Source organism: Sander lucioperca, chromosome 10 (genome assembly GCF_008315115.2).
Source record: "Sander lucioperca isolate FBNREF2018 chromosome 10, SLUC_FBN_1.2, whole genome shotgun sequence".
In the NCBI taxonomy this organism is placed as follows: domain Eukaryota; kingdom Metazoa; phylum Chordata; class Actinopteri; order Perciformes; family Percidae; genus Sander; species Sander lucioperca.
In genome coordinates, this window is record NC_050182.1 from 20365370 (window position 1) to 20384219 (window position 18850).

Consider the following 18850-nt stretch of genomic DNA (forward strand, 5'->3'; position numbering starts at 1 on the left):
ACATTGGGATGTCTAACTTCATCACTAAACAAAAATACTCTTGATGCATTAGCTGGTCAGTCGATGATCCTTTTAACAATCACAAGTTGAAACACAAACATATATGCTTTGCTGTAGTTTGAATGTACAGAGTTACAGATTGCAGTTTTAAATCTGGTTCATTTCCACTGCCAATTATTCTTCTTATTCGTGAGCTGGTTAAACCTGCTTGGAATTAGTCATCTCAGCGAAACTCTTGGTTCGTTTTTTTGGGAAATGACACCTGAGGGGGACTGTGAAGACAAATGAGAGCTCTGCATACAAAACAAGAAGAATTACAGAACTCTGAAGAGGGAGAACTGCTTCCATATTTAGGGGATAAATATGTGACAATAGAGTGAAGACTCTGAGAAGCCATTCTTCGGTGTGTCTGTCACTAGGACAAATCACAGTGGTTTTGGACAATAGAAAGAAATACAGTGGGAACAACAGAGGGCTAGGGTATGCGGCAAACAAAACCTTGGATAATCTACTTTGTCTTTCTCTTTTATTTTCCCCTAAGAAACAGATGATGCTAAGCTGTGCTCTTTACTGACTTAAACAGTGTTTCTGAATACGAGCCAACCCTGAAAAAGAGCCAAAGACCTTGTAATTGGTACAGTTGAGAGTCTTCTGTGTGTGTGAATGAGAGTGTGTAACAGTAAGCCAGTTATATGGGAGAATTCAACATTAGTGTGGGTTGTGTCACATTCCATTCTTGACTGAGCCTCACTGAACCCCTCCACTGCTCCACTACCCCCCGCCCACCTGGTTCCTATCGGCTGATTCTGTTAATTACTTTGCCTTTCTTATTCTGTGAGAATTGTGAGAAATCTCTCTCACCGCCACTACCATCCGGCCCAAACCTACACCACAACCCCATAACCACCATTAACTTAATTAGCTTAATTAATTACATCTTAACACAGTTCTCCAGTAATAATGCCCACATCAGCATCAAAAGAAATTTCCAAGAATATAAGCTCTTACTACTTCTCACCCCTACATCGCATTTCAACCCCTTTTTCATCTTTTCATCCTCACCACTGCTACTTTATGTGGGACTGTACTTAGCCCACTAACTTTAATATTTCCTCTTTTTTGAAGAGCGAGTGCTGCTGCAGTTCTGTGCGGTAAACCTTTGCCCACTGTGTGCACACAGACTGATTTGGGCAACGGTGCAGCCTGGGAAAATGTGTGTAGAGTGCGGAACAGGAGGGGAGTGAAAGTGGAGGAGCGTAGGGGGAACGGGTGAAGAGATGAGAAGAGGGCATGGTCCGAGGGAGGAGGCACACTGCGGCAGCTGAGCTGTGAAGAAGCTAATGGGCTCTCATCCCCTTCCCACGCCCACCGCGTGTTTTCTGATGGGCACTCAAGCGGCGAGACACATATTGGTTTTGCTACCGGCACAGAACTCCAGCCAACTTGCTTCAATACTGCCAATTCGGCATCTGTGTGAACTCTGGTTAGCCTGTATGTGACTTTAAGAGTATGAATCAGTAACCAACCTCTAAAATTGTGTGGAGGTGGTGGTTGATCTCACTCATACTGTAGTTGGAACAGCAATAATGAGAGATGAGATACAGAAGCATGGCTGACAGACATGACAGACAGTGACAGTGATAAACTGAGTGGAGTGAAGAACAGGGAGCCACCACAAATTAATATTTGTCTCTGTCAGCAAAGATGGGAAGGCATCAGAAAGGGAAATACTCTATCACAGGGCATCTGCTAAACCACAATCGCATCACCACATCTGTACAGTTTATCATGAAGCATCATAAGAGAACATCAGTGATATAAAAAGTAAAAGAGGTTTCCAATCGTTTTATGTCAAATAATGTTATTTCAAGGCAATCAAAACCTACACAATTACTTCACTAACTTAAAGAATTGTAATGTATAATAAAAAAGAATGCATAAAAGTGCATAAAGTAGATTCTGATAGTTTGAAACTTGTCACAATACTGAGTATGTAGCAGTACAACTCAATCTAACTAAACTAATTAATATGTCTATAACTTAAGACAGTGTTCTGGCCCTGTGCAGTCAGTCTGGACATTTCCCCTCTAATTTGTGAGAAAAAAAAACCCCAAGCCCCTGATTAGGTGATCCGGGGAAGCCAATTGTTTTGATTGTGCTGTGTGATGTTTGATCCGGCGGTGTGGAATGTGGCGACCTTTGATCAAGCGACAACATTCAATTAGATAAGGTTAACTAAATTGACCTCCTTCACCCCTGCAGCTCAGCCCAGAACGGGATAGAGTGTAAACAACTTGTATGCTACACAGTGAACCAGGGATTACCGCTGTCCATTTCAACCAGGGCTCTAAATACTTTATTTGTACACGGTATAGGTGCATGTCACTTTTAAAATGACATGCACCAAAACATTTTTTGATGCACCATTTGGTTTATTTGTCCTTCGTTTTCGGCACTTCCGCCACGGGTGTGGCCGGATCCGATCGAAAGAAATCCAACATCAACCGCTGTGACATTTTCTTTTTTATGACAGTTGTAGGACAGTACAGAGCCGCTAAAGGGACATGGGGAATTTTTTTCTTCTCATTCTCACCAGAAAGTATCTCGTGCGCACAAGATAAAAAAGAATCTCCATAAGACAATAAGAAATCGTCAATGTGTTAAAATTTTATTGACTTTTCCTTTAATTTTCTCAAAAATGGTACAGTAAGTATTGCTGTAATGTGAGTCCTCTTCATTTTGGCTGTTCCAAGTACTAGTACCGTAACAGCACGAATAGACGCGCATCAAAATCCAAGCGGTGGCTGGCTTGACCAGGTTTTATACGGTGCTGCTGTTGCGCTGTGCTGCTCCATCTGGTCTGACGGTGCGCTGTCAGTGTCCTCTTTTCGCGTTGCGACGTTATGATTTATAAATTGGATTTTAATTGCTTGAGAAAATGGAAGTGTGGCGTGAGAGCGTGTGAACAGTATCAATTGTGAGAGTACCACAGTCAGTGAGAGGAAGCAGCCCTGCACAACATATTTTCTGTACAAAGTTACGCGCACCGGTGCATGTAGAGCTGAGAATTACTTGCACAGCTCAAATTTTACAATGTATTTTCAAGGGTATGTCGAGCCCTGTTAGCAAACAGTCAGCATGCCCTCTCCCATTCACAACATGCACTACAGTGTGTATGTGTTTCTGCTTTTTTACCTTTCCCTCTCTTGTTCGTTACTAACTAATGATGAATGAAAAATCTTAAAGGAGACAGCTGGCAAAGTACTTTGAGTTTGGAGAAACTCTCTCTCTCTCTCTCTCACTCTGTATAAAGAGCTTAACTTGTAATTACTCATTGTAATAACTGCAGTCACATGGGAATTTGAAATGATGGGAGTGTATAGAACTGGGGGGGGGGGGGGGACTTGTGTTAGGCTCCTTACTGAATGTCTCACTGACAAATGTTAAAAAGGAATTGCACCTTAGTGGGAAATAAATCAGGGTGCCCTGGGAATTACATTACGCCCAGTAGCTGACAAGCTAGATGACTATTTTCCAGCTGCTGAGTAACCAAGGGCAAGTATCTCACTCATACCCACAAGGAGAAAAAAACGAGAAAAGCAGGGAAAGGTATAGAAATTAAATTACTTCAGGTGTTGTCTCAATTTGAGTAGAACAACAAAACTCAACTTTAAATAAGATTAGATCTTTTGCCAAACATCAAAGTGCACCTATTTTGACATAAAAGGTCACCCATCTGCATACACAAGTGGTCCATCTCAGCTGCCTTATAGAGAGATTTTCCGCTTGTTTTGGTATTTCAATGTGGATGGCAAACCTTTAGCTAACAACTGGTTTGAAAACCTTCGGCACATGCATGGCATTTTAAAATGTATTCATTAGTGCACACCAAATGTGACAAACAACTTACAGGCATTAATTAATTAATTAAATTAATATTTTTTTATGAAACTGATGAGCTAATATCGTCTCCACTTTCACACGGTGAAAAAAGCTTCTTTTCTCTTTCCCTCTGACCCTGCCCTACCTTGACGACAGCTTTTAGAAGTGAAACAGCAGTGACCCAGAATGACCTTCTCTTCACACTCGAAGGCTAAATCTTCATCACAATCTGATTCACTTACAAACCACCATGATGCCTTGCACTGACAGCTAACACCAGAAAGTTGTTTGACCACCGTGTTCCCCTAAGCTGGTCCTGGGTTTCTGCAGCTTCAGGCCTGTCCTAAGATGGAGAGTTGCTTCATTGCTTTATTACCCCCATCTTATAATATGCTATCAATTAATGTTTACAGGATTTATTCTGGTCTTTCTTTTGTAGCGTTGGCTTAGTTATGTTTGACACTTCCTGACTTCCCAATTTGCTATTTATATTCCATTTTCTGTTCGGTGTATTCTATTACTTTACTGTTGCTATGACCAACTTCCCCACAGTAATCATAAAAGTGCTATTTGCTTTCATTTATTCTCCGGTCGAAGCACAAACCGATAAATAAATAAATAAACTGAATCATTCTCAGAAAGGATGTAAAATGTCCAAATGGCCTCATGGAAGCTGTGATATCATGTAAAAGGTGGAAACTAGCCTGTATGGAAGGTTAAAACCTTCCATACATGCCTTCCGCCCCAGTCACACTCCAACCCTACCACATCTCTAGCCCTTATCCCCCTGTACCCAATATCTGCCCCCTGCCCCTCAGCCTCACACTCCAGCCAGGCTTTAAGCACTGTGAGAGTGGCCTAAGTAGCCCAACACTTCACAGATGAACAGCTCCAGTAATGGGCCATGATTGACCTCAATAGCCAGGTCTGAGTGGGTTCCCTCGGGTCTAATCTCCACATTACCTGCTCTGCTTCACACACACTGACTGACGAGACATGATGAGAGCGGCTGCCTTGAAGATTAAACAGATTGTTGAGGAAGTTACGAGGTGCTTAAACAAATAAACAAATGTAAAAAAAAAAACCAAACTTTTATGGTCTAGTTTCATGCACCTGAATTAAGTCTGAAATTGAGTGTGGACTCATTTTGATCTGTATGCTGCAAAACCTGGAGCATTGGTACTACTATATACATTTCCCAGTCACCCCCTTAAGTAAGTACAGTATGTGTCTCTCAATTGTTCAGCATCATTTGGAAATAAGTTTTGGTCAGTTCCAAACAGCTACAAAGCTGGTCACATTACCTACAAGACTAGCTAAAGAAATTGCCTTTTCTCACAAGAATATAAAATGAATGTAATTTTAGTATCATTTTGTCTACTGTAGGTCTATCAGCCAGAAAAAAGTTCAGGCCAGCAGCTTAAAGCCATCAAGCTGCTGCCTTAGACAAAGCCAGACTGTTGATTTAACACTCAATGGAGTGAGTGAACACATGCAAAAGAGGGAAAAAGAGCATGATAGATGGACATATGAAAGTACGACAGGCCTTTGAAAGATTGCAATGGAGGAGGCTACCAAGGGAGATCCCAAAATTCACACCTCATCTACGGTGTCAGTGCAATCCCATTCAATGGCTACGGTTTCAGAGAGGAGGCAAAGAGATCATGTGTGGCAAATGTTTCTAAGTTCCTGCGCGTGCACAGTGAGTGTATTGCATGCACGTTTGTTTGTGTGAAATGGTCAGATCAAAGTCAGGTGGCGCTTCATTCCCACCTGCTCTCATTAGTCTTTGGGTGCAGAGGCCGGGAGTACTGTAAGATCCCACCTGTTTCTGACTGCTGTGGACAAGTCTCTTAGGACGGACACGCACGCACGGACGTGCGCGCACGCAAGAAAGTTAAAAAGCTCTCCACAAAGGAGCAATTGAAGAGGACCAATATATTTCTGTCCACTCTAAACTGTTTCAGTTTATGCATGAAATATAGATGCTGCAGACCTTTCTAATACCTTTTTCACACCAGTGACCAGGGTCGGACCAGGGCTATCTGACCGGTCTTCTTTTGTCAGTTCAAACCAAGCCAGTTAACACGGGTTGGTCCCTGCTCAAGACAATTCAGTTACGACCCAGGTTAAAACCCAGGTGCGATGCACATTAATACCGTTTGTTAGCGACAAAACAACCTGCGTCCGAGTCATGAAGCGAAGTCGCGATCGATCGATAGATAGATCAATAGATTGATCAATAGATTGATAGAAATCAAGCACGTTTTACTATCTAATTTCTAATAACATATTTAGTTTTCTTTAAAAACTGTAGATTAAAAATGTTACAGTGTAAACAAAGTAGTTCAGTGTTGAAGAGTGGACTTAAGTCTGTATAAAACCTCAAACTCTCTCAGACATTTTCTTCCTTCCATCTGTCTAATATGAACAGTAATTGAGGAGAAAACAGCTTTAATATCTATTAGGGAACTAAATATGTTTAGTATTACTGCACCCGGGGAATTCTCCAAGGATTAATTTCATGTAGCTTTCATAATTCCCTCCAATATGTTTAAATTAAGATTAAAGATCACTTTGTTCCCCTATTCCCACAGCTCCCATGGTATGGTAAAGAGATCAAAACTGGAGAGCTTTATATGGAACATCTTTAACATTTGCTCTGCTCTCAGTGCGCTTGATTAAATGTAACATTTTGAGATCCCAGAGTTCTGAGAAAAGCATAAATCATTGTCTCACAGCTGCTGGCGTGTCTGGGGAAAACACATGCTATCCCTCACTCTCTCTCACTTTTTGTCTTCTCTGTGATCATAAAGCCCACCCGACCCGTTGGTCCCTCCTCCTCTGGTGCAAGTCAGGGTGGTGGAGGGTGGGGGGTGGGTGGGGGAACACCTGCAGGCTGCTGCTCGCCCTTAGGTTCAGCATAAACCCCAGCTCCTCACACGCCCTCTAGCCCTGTGCTCCCTCACACTGGCCCCGTCCAAGGCCCCCTTAGTCTTTCTCATCCATCAGCAGTGACAGGCCCAAGACCAAGCCAAAGAGGATAGTCAGCCAGCCACTGTCCAGGATGATCAAGCTGCTTTATTAGTAGTAGTGATAATTTACGCTTAGTGTAGCACTGGAGATCATTCTGAATGACATGGCCAAGGATTTCTGGTCCTACTGATCCTTAAAGCACTACTCTACTCTGATTAAATTCACAAATAATGTATAGATCTAATACCAGTCAAGAAATATAGGCATCAGTCCCAGTGTGTGCTAGTGAAGGATGACATGTCCCTGGCTCTCAGCTCGGCCCATGTGGAAGACTAACCTGTGCCCTTCTGATCTAGCCTGCCAACCTGGATTGCTGCCTGCTGTGACTCAAAAGCAACTACCTCACCCCTCAGCTCCACAAGTCTGACTCCTCCTATAGCTGCCTCGCTTTCTTTTATTTTTTTGCCCCATCCCTCACTTAGTTTTTTCATGTTATTTAATAATGGCATTGGTTTCTCATTATTCATTCTGTCATGTTAGGTTCTTGTAAAAGGAGAGAAAATGAAGAAGAATACTTGGCTATGATATCGTATCGTTGCTGGGTATATCTGGAACGACGAGAAATCACCTAGGACTGTCACGTTGTAATGCAAAGGGTTAACGGCAAGATATGAAATTACTACACGCCTTCGGATCTAGAAAAAAGGACATTTCAAAGCAGAGCTGCTTAGTTCTTCTGCGTTAAAACCCACGTCTTTAATTGTGTTTAATTTATTAGAATGTTCCAAACTCAACTCTGTTAAATGAAAACACATTTATCTGGATCTGCAGGAGTTCTACAAGTGTATAGGGACTCGCTCTAACCGCCACCCCAACCCACCCAACCCAATCACTTCATTTTCTAAGTAAATTGGAATTTCGTTTTCACTGGTAAACAATTAGACAGAAAACAGATGTCACTGGCCATATTTGAAAGCAACTTATCTCCTTGGTGAAATAACCAGGCATGAAGATTAAAACGTGTCAAAGCTGCCGTTAAAATGCTCAACTACAAATTCATTTATTTAAACTATAATGCAGTGAAAATGAACATTGCCCAGCGTGCTTTGAGGTTTTTTCTAAATGACAACTGTGTCATAAAAAGAGGTCAAGACAAGAGTGCTCTAGACTCGAGTGGAGACTTTTTTTGTGATTGGCCTTCAGTAAGGAATTTAGTCTATTAGACCAAATATATTTTATCAGAAGTGACCTTAGAGATTTGGGCCTTTCTGAGCTCTAAAAAAGGGAAAATGTAAGGCATAGAGGAAATGGCTTCTGGGATGAATTAAAGGATCAATAAGGAAAGTGCTGGCAATTTCCAGAGCCTGTCACATCCTCTAAGAAATGAGACAACACAGAGATCACACATACATGACCAGTGGGGAACCACTGAAGGCAAGGCTCTGGACTTATACTCAGCTGCAGTCAATCACATACACCAAAACATGCAAATAAATGTGAAAGCACCATGGCCTGTGAGTATATATGTTCAAGTGACTACGCGTTGGTGGCTTGATGACGATTACCAACATGCTCCCCCTTCCTTAAATAAATATTATGCTTTGGGAATTGGGCGGACAGATCCCACAGCACTGCTGTGCATCCCTACAAAAACCAGAAGCGACTAATCAAATGAAAAATAGAATATAAAAGTTGATTGGGGCTCATTATAGCTTAATGTTTTCGGCATGTCTATGGTGTAAGGAGTAAGCTTTTCTCTTACTCCCCTTCCCCAGTCCTCGATGTATAATGATCACGCTTTAAGAATTTGCTAAATGGAATCAACAGAGCCACATGGGATGAATAAAATGTGTTTGATGCCAAGGCCAAGTGCTCAAACAATTCAGAAATGTCATGATCACAAAACGTTGAGCCCCTGAGTCGGTCCTATGGGAGCAAAGGGTGCAGCCCATTTAGAGTGGTGCTACTCCACCTTTCATCTCTGGCTGAATGAGGCGTTGCATCCATCATTCCATTAGCAATGCTCTAACAGGCTCCCAGTCACCCTCTGGATGACAGCAGGGACATGGGACATGTGGACTGACCAAAAGCTTTGATGTAAGCCTGACCACCATACAAAGCACAGACCTATAAGTAGACACAAAAAATGCCTGTGCGCACACACACTAACTTTGCAAACGCTCTTCCTTCAACAGCACGTTTGACACAACACACACATGCATGCACAGAGAGAGAGAGAGAGAGAGAGAGAGAGAGAGAGAGAGAGAGAGAGAGAGAGAGAGAAATGTTCCAGTCTGGTGGAATTGTTACTGTCAGGCCATGCTGCTGTCTCCGGCTCGGACTGTATTAACAGGTATATTGAAGATAAAAGAAAGATTTCTAGCAGAAATACTCTGTGTGTGTGTGTGTGTGTGTGTGTGTGTGTGTGTGTTCAAATTGTTTTCATGCATTAAGGTTTGTTCCTTTGGAACTACCACCAGCCATGAGAAATGATTGTCTTGCCAGACATCTAAGAAAAACAAAGGAACAGAGATGTATGCACGAAGAATAGAAAGAGAGACAGAAAGCATGAGTATTCTAGGTTTGAGTTTTAAAAAACCCCAAAACGTTAAGAGACAAAAAAAGAGAGATGCAGACAGAGCAAGAAAGCAAGAACATTAAACATAGAAGAGTGGAAAAGAGTATTGAGGCAGTGATGAGAAGGAGTGCAGGCCTCCACTGCTCCACATCTGCTGGAGATATATCCAGTGCTTCTGGGAGTCAGCCCCCCGCCTCCCTTTCACCTTCATCTTCTTTCTCTCTCCCCCTCTTTTCGCTTCCTTTTGGTCTTCTGGTTTGTGTTCAGATCAGGTTTTAATATTCAAAAATATGTACTGTCTTTATGAGCCATTGCTTTGCTGAAATAATATGCTCTCTAAATCAAAGTAATAGTCTGAGGCTGTGCACTAAATAGAATTGACCAGAGTTCCTAAAAATATCTATCTATGTGTCTGAGGCTGCAAAGGGTGGAACAACCGCTTGTCAGAAATACAACATTGCTTTTAAAATCTACTCTTATGTCATTGCAACTTGCAGGAAATGTATTCAATGACTGTCCTCACATTTATCAAACCGTGAGTTGCCTATGAAATGGAAGCTTTCCCCTGCCTTACATTTTTAATTTATAGCAGTGTTTTGGCACTATGTTCACTAGCAATGGGACAGTGATTGACTGGGTGACATTCAAAAAGCAACGGAATGGAATTTCTGGTTAGGGGTGACCTCCTAAATCCATTGTCTCTAAACCGTACTTATCGTCTTACTTCACTTCACTCTAAGCTACAGCTGTATCTTCTCCTCACAGTCTGAAACCACCTGAGGCCAGCTCCATCTCAGCGCTGACATGTTTAAGGCCCAGGGGCCTGATATGATTCAGGTTTGGAGGTTTACGTAAGTCAAGGCCACACGATGAATCTCTACAGCCCTGTATTAAAAGTGATGTACAGTTGTGACTCTGAAGACAACTCTGAAAACAAATACTGGAGGTGTATTGTTTTACATTGTCACCCCTCACGTCTCCTGTATCTGCTGTTGGGCGGGAGGGGGTTGTGGGATAACAGCCCAGAGTGTACTTTGAGAGAATCACCTTTTGTGGGATTTTAGAGACTTGGGAGCAATTGAAGGCCATGACATAGGAGACAATGTCAAGTGCATCTACTTCCAAAAGTATCGTTCTTCTGTGGGAGCCCAGTAGAGCAGCCCGATAGGAAAAGTACTTGCATATGCAGGTGGGGAGGAAAGGTTAGTGATGACATACTGATATTCATGGCCTCATTCACAGAAGAAAGCACTACAGGAGCCATTTTGCTTAAAATAACACTGGAGACCATACTGTATGCAGACATACAGTACCTGGCTACTGCTATAGATACATGAGATGCACTATGTTGTAGTCATTTAATATCCAACGTACTATGTAAAGCACTACAGCACTTTGCAATCTGAATTACAGTTAGTTTTTTGGAAGGGCTACTAAATAATCCCACACCCTCCCTCTTAACACACGCATACACCCACACACTGTCGCACAGACACCAGAAATATAATCTGTGGTCTAAGGTTGCAATCAAAAACTGCAACCTGACATCAGTGCAGCCTTCAACAGCAATCCTTGAGTGGTTAGCTGTTGTTAGCCAGCTCAGCCCTGCGCTGACAAAGACTAACTGCTGTTTAGAGAACTCATGCTGCCTGTAAAGAGATGCCGAGTTGCCAACCTTGCCTCAAGGATACTGGAGTGGAAAACACTTATCGGCTTTACTAAACAAATAACTGAAAGGGGGCATTGCGTGACATTATAGGAGGAAGGAAAATATGACGACCTAAACAAACCGAGACTCTTGCATTAGATCACCAATAATTGAGATGGAATATGGACTACCAGTGCCTGTCACAAGTCCACACACCACAACCACGACCGGAAAATGAGCTAAAAAAAACTGGTATATCAACAAGGAATGGGGATTTGTGAAAGAGAGAGGAGAGGAGGGACTGTAATGCATGAGGAGAGGAGGGACTGTAAGGAGAAGAAAAGAAAAGAGAGGAGAGGAGAGGAGTAATGCATGCACTTGCAACAAAAGCTTCTACCTGAGTTCCTGCAATCATCTCCTTGCTGAGGGACCTGAACAGAAAATGCCAGCAGGTCAGGAGCCAGCAAGGATTCAGGCTTGCGAATCTCATTAAGCCAGCGGCTGGTATGGAGTTCTTTGGTGTCTGATGGGCCCTGAATCAAAGGAACCAGCTTCTCCTTAACCCCCTCTCCCGAACCTAAGAGACAAGAGTTGAAGGCTTATTAATATATTACAAATTCCCCAGTGACTAAAATCATTGAAAAACGAGTCATATTTACAGATTTTTTTTACAAATGTGTCCAAGAGAATACAGAAATTATAAAAGCAAGAGTCTTGTTGTGAATGCTTCATGGATTACACAAAAAATTCCTATTATTTGAATCACTTTGTGACTTAAAATAAATAACTAAAGTACAGTTATTACAGATTTAGCTATGCTGCAACATCCTTTTTCTGACTGTACAAGTGTATAAGAAAATTAATTGCACTTGCTTTTTTTTTTACTTTGTACTTCTATAATGACAGCTGCAATAGATCTTATAATCTGCCTGACATCATGCGTGCAGTTTGACCTGATGAACTTTGTGCTATGACACTAGTTCCAACAACATCCTTGCCATCAAAGACATGGCTAGAGCCCAATGACAGCACCCCAGGAGAAAAACAGCAACTGAATCACAAAGCTGGAAAGAAATCAAGATAAAGATTGAGCAGGAGAGAGACAGAGTGTGTAAAAGTATAAGTTAAAGAAAGTAAAAGAAGAGTCTAGTCGCTCTCACTCTCTCCCTCCTACACAGGCAGTAAAGTTTTAACAGGGCACAGCTGCACACACCTGGGGTCCTGGCGCACACTTTTACAGCTCCCACGGTTCCCGAAGCGCATTTCACCGTCGCACGGCTGCAAAACTTCAGCTCCAGGTTTTGGACCGAGCCCTCGAGAGTCGGTGACGGGCCCGGAGACTTCACACCTAATAAAAAAAAAAGAAAAAGAAAGAAAAAGTGAAAATGAAGTGCAGTCCGGGCAGGTTTAAACACGGCTGCCGTGGCTTTGTTAAACACTTGATTGGCCTTTAATTGGACTTGACCCCTTTCATTCACTCTCTGTCTCTCCCAAAGGTTTGAGAAACCAGGTGCACACAGATATCACCAACACCAAGCGGAGTGTGTTGCGTTTATCTAAGCTCTGGCAGGGATACTAGTGGTGCCCTCTGTTACCAAGGTTAACCTGTTGGTGTGTCTCCATACCATGAGACATACGTGAAACAAAAACACATTTATATATTCTAGTAAGCTGTAAAAGTTTGTTAACACATAAGTTAATAGTCTCCCACAGCTACAACGTAAATAACACATTTTACTATAATGAATGATGTATGATATATAGCTGTAGGACGCCTTTATCAACACCTGGCTTTTTGGTTTTGCTACAATCTATGCCAGTCCATTTTCTATTTTTGTTATTTAACTTTTTTTTCTGTGTATTTATCTCCGAGTACAAGCTGACAGGGTCTGAAAATGTACAAGGGGTACATTTTATATGTATTTTATCCCTCTGGATTTAGAAAGCTTCCTGTGAAAACATTTACAGTACTGATGGGCTTTTGGATACATTACAGCAAAGTCCCAACATATTGTTTTTAAAAAAGTGCCCAGGAAGGATATTAAAAGAGATAAAAACCCTTAAATTGTCAAGTGCTTGTTCTAAATGTTTTACAAGTTCCCAGTAAATCTACTGAGTTAAATGACTTGAACATTTTAAGTTAAATAACCAGGACTATTAAGAGTATGAGTAATAGGCCAATATAAAGGATACATCTTTCCAAAATAATATCCAATACAGTCTCGCCAGTATTCAGCTTAGTGTCAACTGCAACTCACCTAACACCAGCATTACCTCACAGGAGCCTCAAGTGCTCCTCACTCTATGATTATTTCTCTTAATGGCAGCATAGTGTGGAAGAACCTTCCGTCTGCCATCTTTCCAAAATGAAACTGTTTGCACTGTGGGAAGGAGTGTGTGTGTGTGTGTGTGTGTGTGTGTGTGTGTGTGTGGGGGGGGGGGGGATTACATACTCGCCATTATGATATGTCAATGTTATTTCTATGGTGAGAGGCTATGTCAAACACATAACCAGAGGAGAAGGGAGAAATAGCTGGATGGCTAAAAGATACTGTAGAGTTTAGGGAGTTCTGTGCCAAACGGCCTGTTGAGAGAGGAGAGGAGGATCCATCCATCACATGCTACATTCTTCCAGTGAGCTGGAACTGTCTGAGGGAGTCACATTAAATTCTTACATCACCTGTTCCAATAAGGCTTTTCTTCTCAGAATAATCCCCTCTTACAGTGATAGCACTTCATTTCCTCCAAGTGTCCACAGCACTTTCAGCACAATGGTGGCCCAGTGACTCTAAGATCAACAGGTCATGAAGGCCGAACGAAACAACAAAGAGATAGTCAAAAGTTATATATAAACATTAAAAAAAAATTGATCGACAAAAAAATGAAGCAGATGAAAAAAATGCATGCTCATAAATGCATAAACAAAGATAACTTCGGCAGACTGTTTTACACCAAAACTAGCATATACTATTTGTTTGCAGTTGTTAATCTCAATCAACTAATAGCTCAAAAGTAGTTTTAAAGTAAAACAGTAGGCAGTGTGGATACAGATGGGATTCAAGGAGACACATTTACGCACACAGCACATTTAACCAAGAGAATTACTGGCAATTGCGAAAATCCCTAACCACTGACTTCCCTCCTCTCCCTCTCTCAAGACAAATTACCCAGCAACCTCTTCACCTGCTGTCTGAGAGGCCCTCCATCAGCCCAGATGGAAGATGGGGATGTTAATAACCCTCCCTCTGTCTCCCTCCTTGCCACTTAATATAGCTGCAGGTCAAACAGAGCAGTGCAGTGTGTCCCTCTGTGGCTGTAGTTACCTAATTCTCTATCAGCTTCCTCTGTCTATAGGACATACGTTCTATATAAAGTGTACACCTGGTACTGTATATGTGAATTATTTCATCCCAGAAGCCAAACAAGCAATCAATGTCTTACCATTGGGGCCAGATTCTAATAACAGAGCTATACTTTTATACTACATTTGCATGCATACATACCAATGTATTTCTTAAGTAACTGGTAAAATCCTACATTTACCTTGTAATTACTGTAAACAAATGACACTATTGTCAAAATGATCAGCAGGTTCTGTCTGTCTGTCTGTTAAAGAATTAAGACCACATGGATGATCTTGTTTTTGTCAAAAACAAGCCCATGGTGTAGCATATTGTTTCAGAGAACAGTTAAAGCAGTGTTTTGATTTTTTTTTTGGTAAATCAGATTTCCTCAATGATAAGTTTAGTCAATGTCATATATTCTTATCAAATAAAAAATATTTTTTTCAGTAGAAATAAGAGAACAGAGTTGAGTTACAATATTGATCATTTTTAGCAAAGCATGTATGTGCAAGCATATATATGCACATACAGATACACTCATATGCACACACACATTATTTGATGTGATCCAGTACCAGAGGGAAAGATAGAGAATGACATAGGCACTACATAAAGCTAGGATCCCCTTTCTGGAAACAATATAGCATGCATAGAATTGCCATAAAAGCACCAGACATTTGGCTATATTATTAAGTGTGTCTCGGTGAACCTAAAAACACATGACCCATCTACCCTGAAAGAACAAGACATCGTAGAGAATGGATATCCAGATACAGTGACCATTTGGCCTTTTTCAAAACCGTACTGAAGGAAAAATTATTGTAACAGTGATGAGTAGGCCTCCACACAGACTGACAAGTCCTTCATTCTTTTAGTAAAAAGTGGAGATGTTAAAAGTGCAAGCCAGTCTGGAACACAACAGGGGCTATTCCCCCTACTCTATTTACTCTTTGAAAAATGGAACTACGGGTATCACTATCCCACGTTGCCCATGTAGATGTCCTAAAGGGCACGGTGCACCTGCTGGGGTGGTGGTTGTTGCGTGGGGGGGGGGGACTGTGGACAATGTTTTGTCCAGCTGTTCGACTATAAAAAGCAGGGTACACAGGAAGAGGAGAAAGAGTAAAAACAAAGGGGTTGGTAGTTTGTCGACTTAACAGTGGTATTAAGTTTGGTTTATGTATGTAGGACGCATTAGTGTGTGTATTACAGCCAGACATGTGTGTGTTTCTGTGTTTCCGTGAGTGAATGAGAAAGTGAATGTGGGTGGTGTTGTTACTCTTCAAGCAAGGGCAGGTGCAAGAAGTACATAAACACACAGCTAGGGGCCAGAGGCTACGGCACTCCATCAAACACTGTGAGGGCAACCGTGGGCAGCTGGATTTGCCATCCTGAACGCTGAGGAGAGTGTGGAAAATATGAATGGAAGGAGGGATGGAAAGTCAGTAAAGCAATACTAAGGGATAGAAAGAAAAAGAAAGAAAGAAAGAATAGATTAAAAAAGGGAACACACACAGATGGGGAAGTATGGGATGTGAAGGCTCCTTTTTTGCTTTCTGCATACCTCAATAGTTGGCGTGCACATGTCTCAGTATGTCTGTGTGTGTGTGTGTGTGTGTGTGTGTGTGTGTGTGTGTGTGTGTGTGTGTATGTGTGTGTGTGCAGGACATCTGCAGATTTGCCATGTTTTACACATTCCAACATGTCCTGCTCTCACCACTTTGAGGAATGGTATGGGAAAGTTGCCTGCCCATAATGCTAGACCAGGCGAAACTACATTTTAAAACAAGAAGCCACAGTGTTTGTATTAGCCTACATTCACAAAACACTTGTGATAATACCTCAGAAAGAATGAGCAATTTTCATATCTAATGCTATGGAAACAGGGTTTTTTTAAGCAAATAAGCCAGGACATTCACATGGGAACACTGAAATTTTATAAGATAAAGAAGGGGAAGGCAGAAGTCCTCCTCTCTGTATGAAAAGTGTTTTTAATGTATGTTCTTAAACTTTAGAAAGCATCCAGAGGAGCCATTAAAAGCTGATGCAGAACCTGAAACTGTCTCTATTACTAGAGGTGAGGCATGAGAACTAACAATATCTGGAATTGGTTGACCAAAAAAAGTATGGCATGTGCTAAAACAGCTATTAAAGCTGTGTTATGATTTAAGTTATTACACCTCCACTTCATGCAGTCACATTATAGTTATTTCACGAGTGAAGAGTTCCCCTACTTTTCGGAAAACCGGTCCCTGGCACGTAGTAATGCATTAGGGCTCAGTTTTATATGTGATGACGATCAACTGACAAGAGGATGTACACTATCGCTAAACCCTAATGGGCAAGTAGTCAGACAAAGACAGACAGAGAAGGAAAGAGAACCTAAAGTACTAAAAGCCCCAAGTCTGGCAATGGGCCCACAGCAGCTAGGGGGCTGACAGAAAAAGAGGTAGACAAGTCGGGTAGACCGAAAGCAGCCAGCTGAGCCATTAAGTGCTGATGCAGAAACAATAACTGTCTCTCCTAAGTCAGGAAGGGCTGAAGTAGAAGCAGTAAGTAGGAGCAGGAGGTCTGCTGGCACATTGCCCAGTACTGACACACAGCAGAAATACAGACACATGCAGAGAGAGAGGGACAGGAAGACAGACAAGGTGAACCAGTAGTGGTTTGTCCTGCAGTTAAAGCTGAGACGAGAGCAGCTTTGGCAGTCGGCAAACACAAGTCTGATCCTACCAGAAAATGATTCTTAGGACAGTAGATACTTTTAAACATAAAGGTAGCTTTAGGAATGCATTCATTGTTTATAATCAGTCGTGATGAGCGTGTGACATTTTTTTATAGAAAAAAAAAATCTATTTTGCTACTTTCTACCAGCAACTGGCAAAAACAGCAAATCAGCCTACCGTCAATAAATGAAGCAGTTACAGTAAATTGGTGGCCTTAAAAACTTGACATGGCTTATGGTATTTGTAGGAAAACTTCACTTACACAGAGGAAGATATGCATTTTACATTTCAGGTAAATGGAACTGTACAGTTTACATGAGCAGTGATAACTACCATAGCTAAATAACCAACAAAACTCACACACAGCCCCAAGGCCAGGGTTTGGGTTATTCCAGTATGTAAAAAAAACTCCATCAACAGTGAATTCTTCTACACCTACATATACAGAGGCAAGGTATTAAACTAAAAAACCCTCACAATGCAGTTGGGTGGACAGAAAAAAAAACGGAGTAAAATGCAAGAACACCCCTCCTATGAGGCAGCCTCCAGCACACTGGGTAGAGGTTAGAGAGCTGGAGTATGCAAGTGGTGCTGGCTGCCTATAACGGTCGAGGTATTAAGACAGTGATGGGTGTAAGTGCTGGTGGTAGCGGAGGCTGGGGGTCTAATTTCCATGATTACCATCCCCTCCAGGTGCTGCCTGCCTTTCCGTCTGCCCACTAAAGCAGTGACACATGTTCTCCGCACATTCAAACCTTGGTTTTCTCTGCCACTGAATTACCACAATTAAGGAGTCTTCATGCGGAAGCAATTTGACCAACACTAATGGGCCTAGGCAGTGGGGTTTGGGAGACAGGGCGGGGGTGGGAGAGGAGTGCAGAGCAAAACCGAGTGAAAGAGTTATAGAACAAGTGAGAAAGATGAGAGAATAAGAGAAAAAGGGAGAGACAGATGAGCGAAGAGTGATAGAGAAATGTGCTGTGACATAGAGGATTCCCGCATCGCCACTTGTAAGGACATGATTAGTCGGTGGTGAGATAGGCCATTAAAACACAGTTCTTGATGAGAGGGCCTGCCTCTCAATCTCCCATATCCCCAGCCTAATGCTGTCCTGACAAATTTGGTAAGCATAAGAAACAGGGGCATTCTGACTTTGAAGTAGGAGCCAGGATGGAGTGCCAGTGTGGTTCCACCATGAGAGCAATGCTCGAAACTACAGACCACAGCTAATGACGCTAAACCAGCCCCTCCGTCACTGAAACGTAACTTTGGATTACTGCTCTCCCTTTCTCCCTCTCTGACTCTCAAGATGTCTGTGACTCTACAACTCACACTTGCTCTTTTTCTCAGGTTTTCCCACCCTCTCTCCTCTTCCCTGATGGAACAGTATTAAAGAGAAACCAAGCAGAGAGTCCTTGTTTATCAATAATCCACTGAGATCAAATTTGCAGAGGCTGTGTCTGTGTGTGGTGGTAGCCAAGACGTGACTGGGGTTTTGGTGCTGAGGCACTTCAATGGGAGTTACAGTGGAGATTTATGGCCTTGTGACGTGGAGCTATGTGCTCAGTCGGCACTAGTCACTACCCTTAGATGGGACGGTTGGCTCACAGCAGGGAGCCAGCTCAGCAGACACTACCAGATGACATAAATACAAACAGATTTATTTGGGGCTGTCATTGATTCGGGCTTAGTAACA

At 42.1% G+C, this 18850-nt stretch overlaps 1 protein-coding gene across 2 annotated transcripts in view; it reads right to left on the reverse strand.

Moving 5' to 3' along the window:
- The window catches only part of LOC116066562 (vacuolar protein sorting-associated protein 13B), a 353457-nt gene that overhangs the window by 249728 nt on the left and 84879 nt on the right, over positions 1 to 18850 (reverse strand). For both annotated transcript variants that reach the window (XM_031322688.2, XM_031322689.2), the window contains exons 18-19: positions 12298 to 12432; positions 11482 to 11661 (exon numbers count right to left, since the gene is read on the reverse strand). In XM_031322688.2, the coding sequence (XP_031178548.1) occupies positions 11482 to 11661; positions 12298 to 12432 (315 nt within the window). The remainder of the gene's footprint in view (positions 1 to 11481; positions 11662 to 12297; positions 12433 to 18850) is intronic.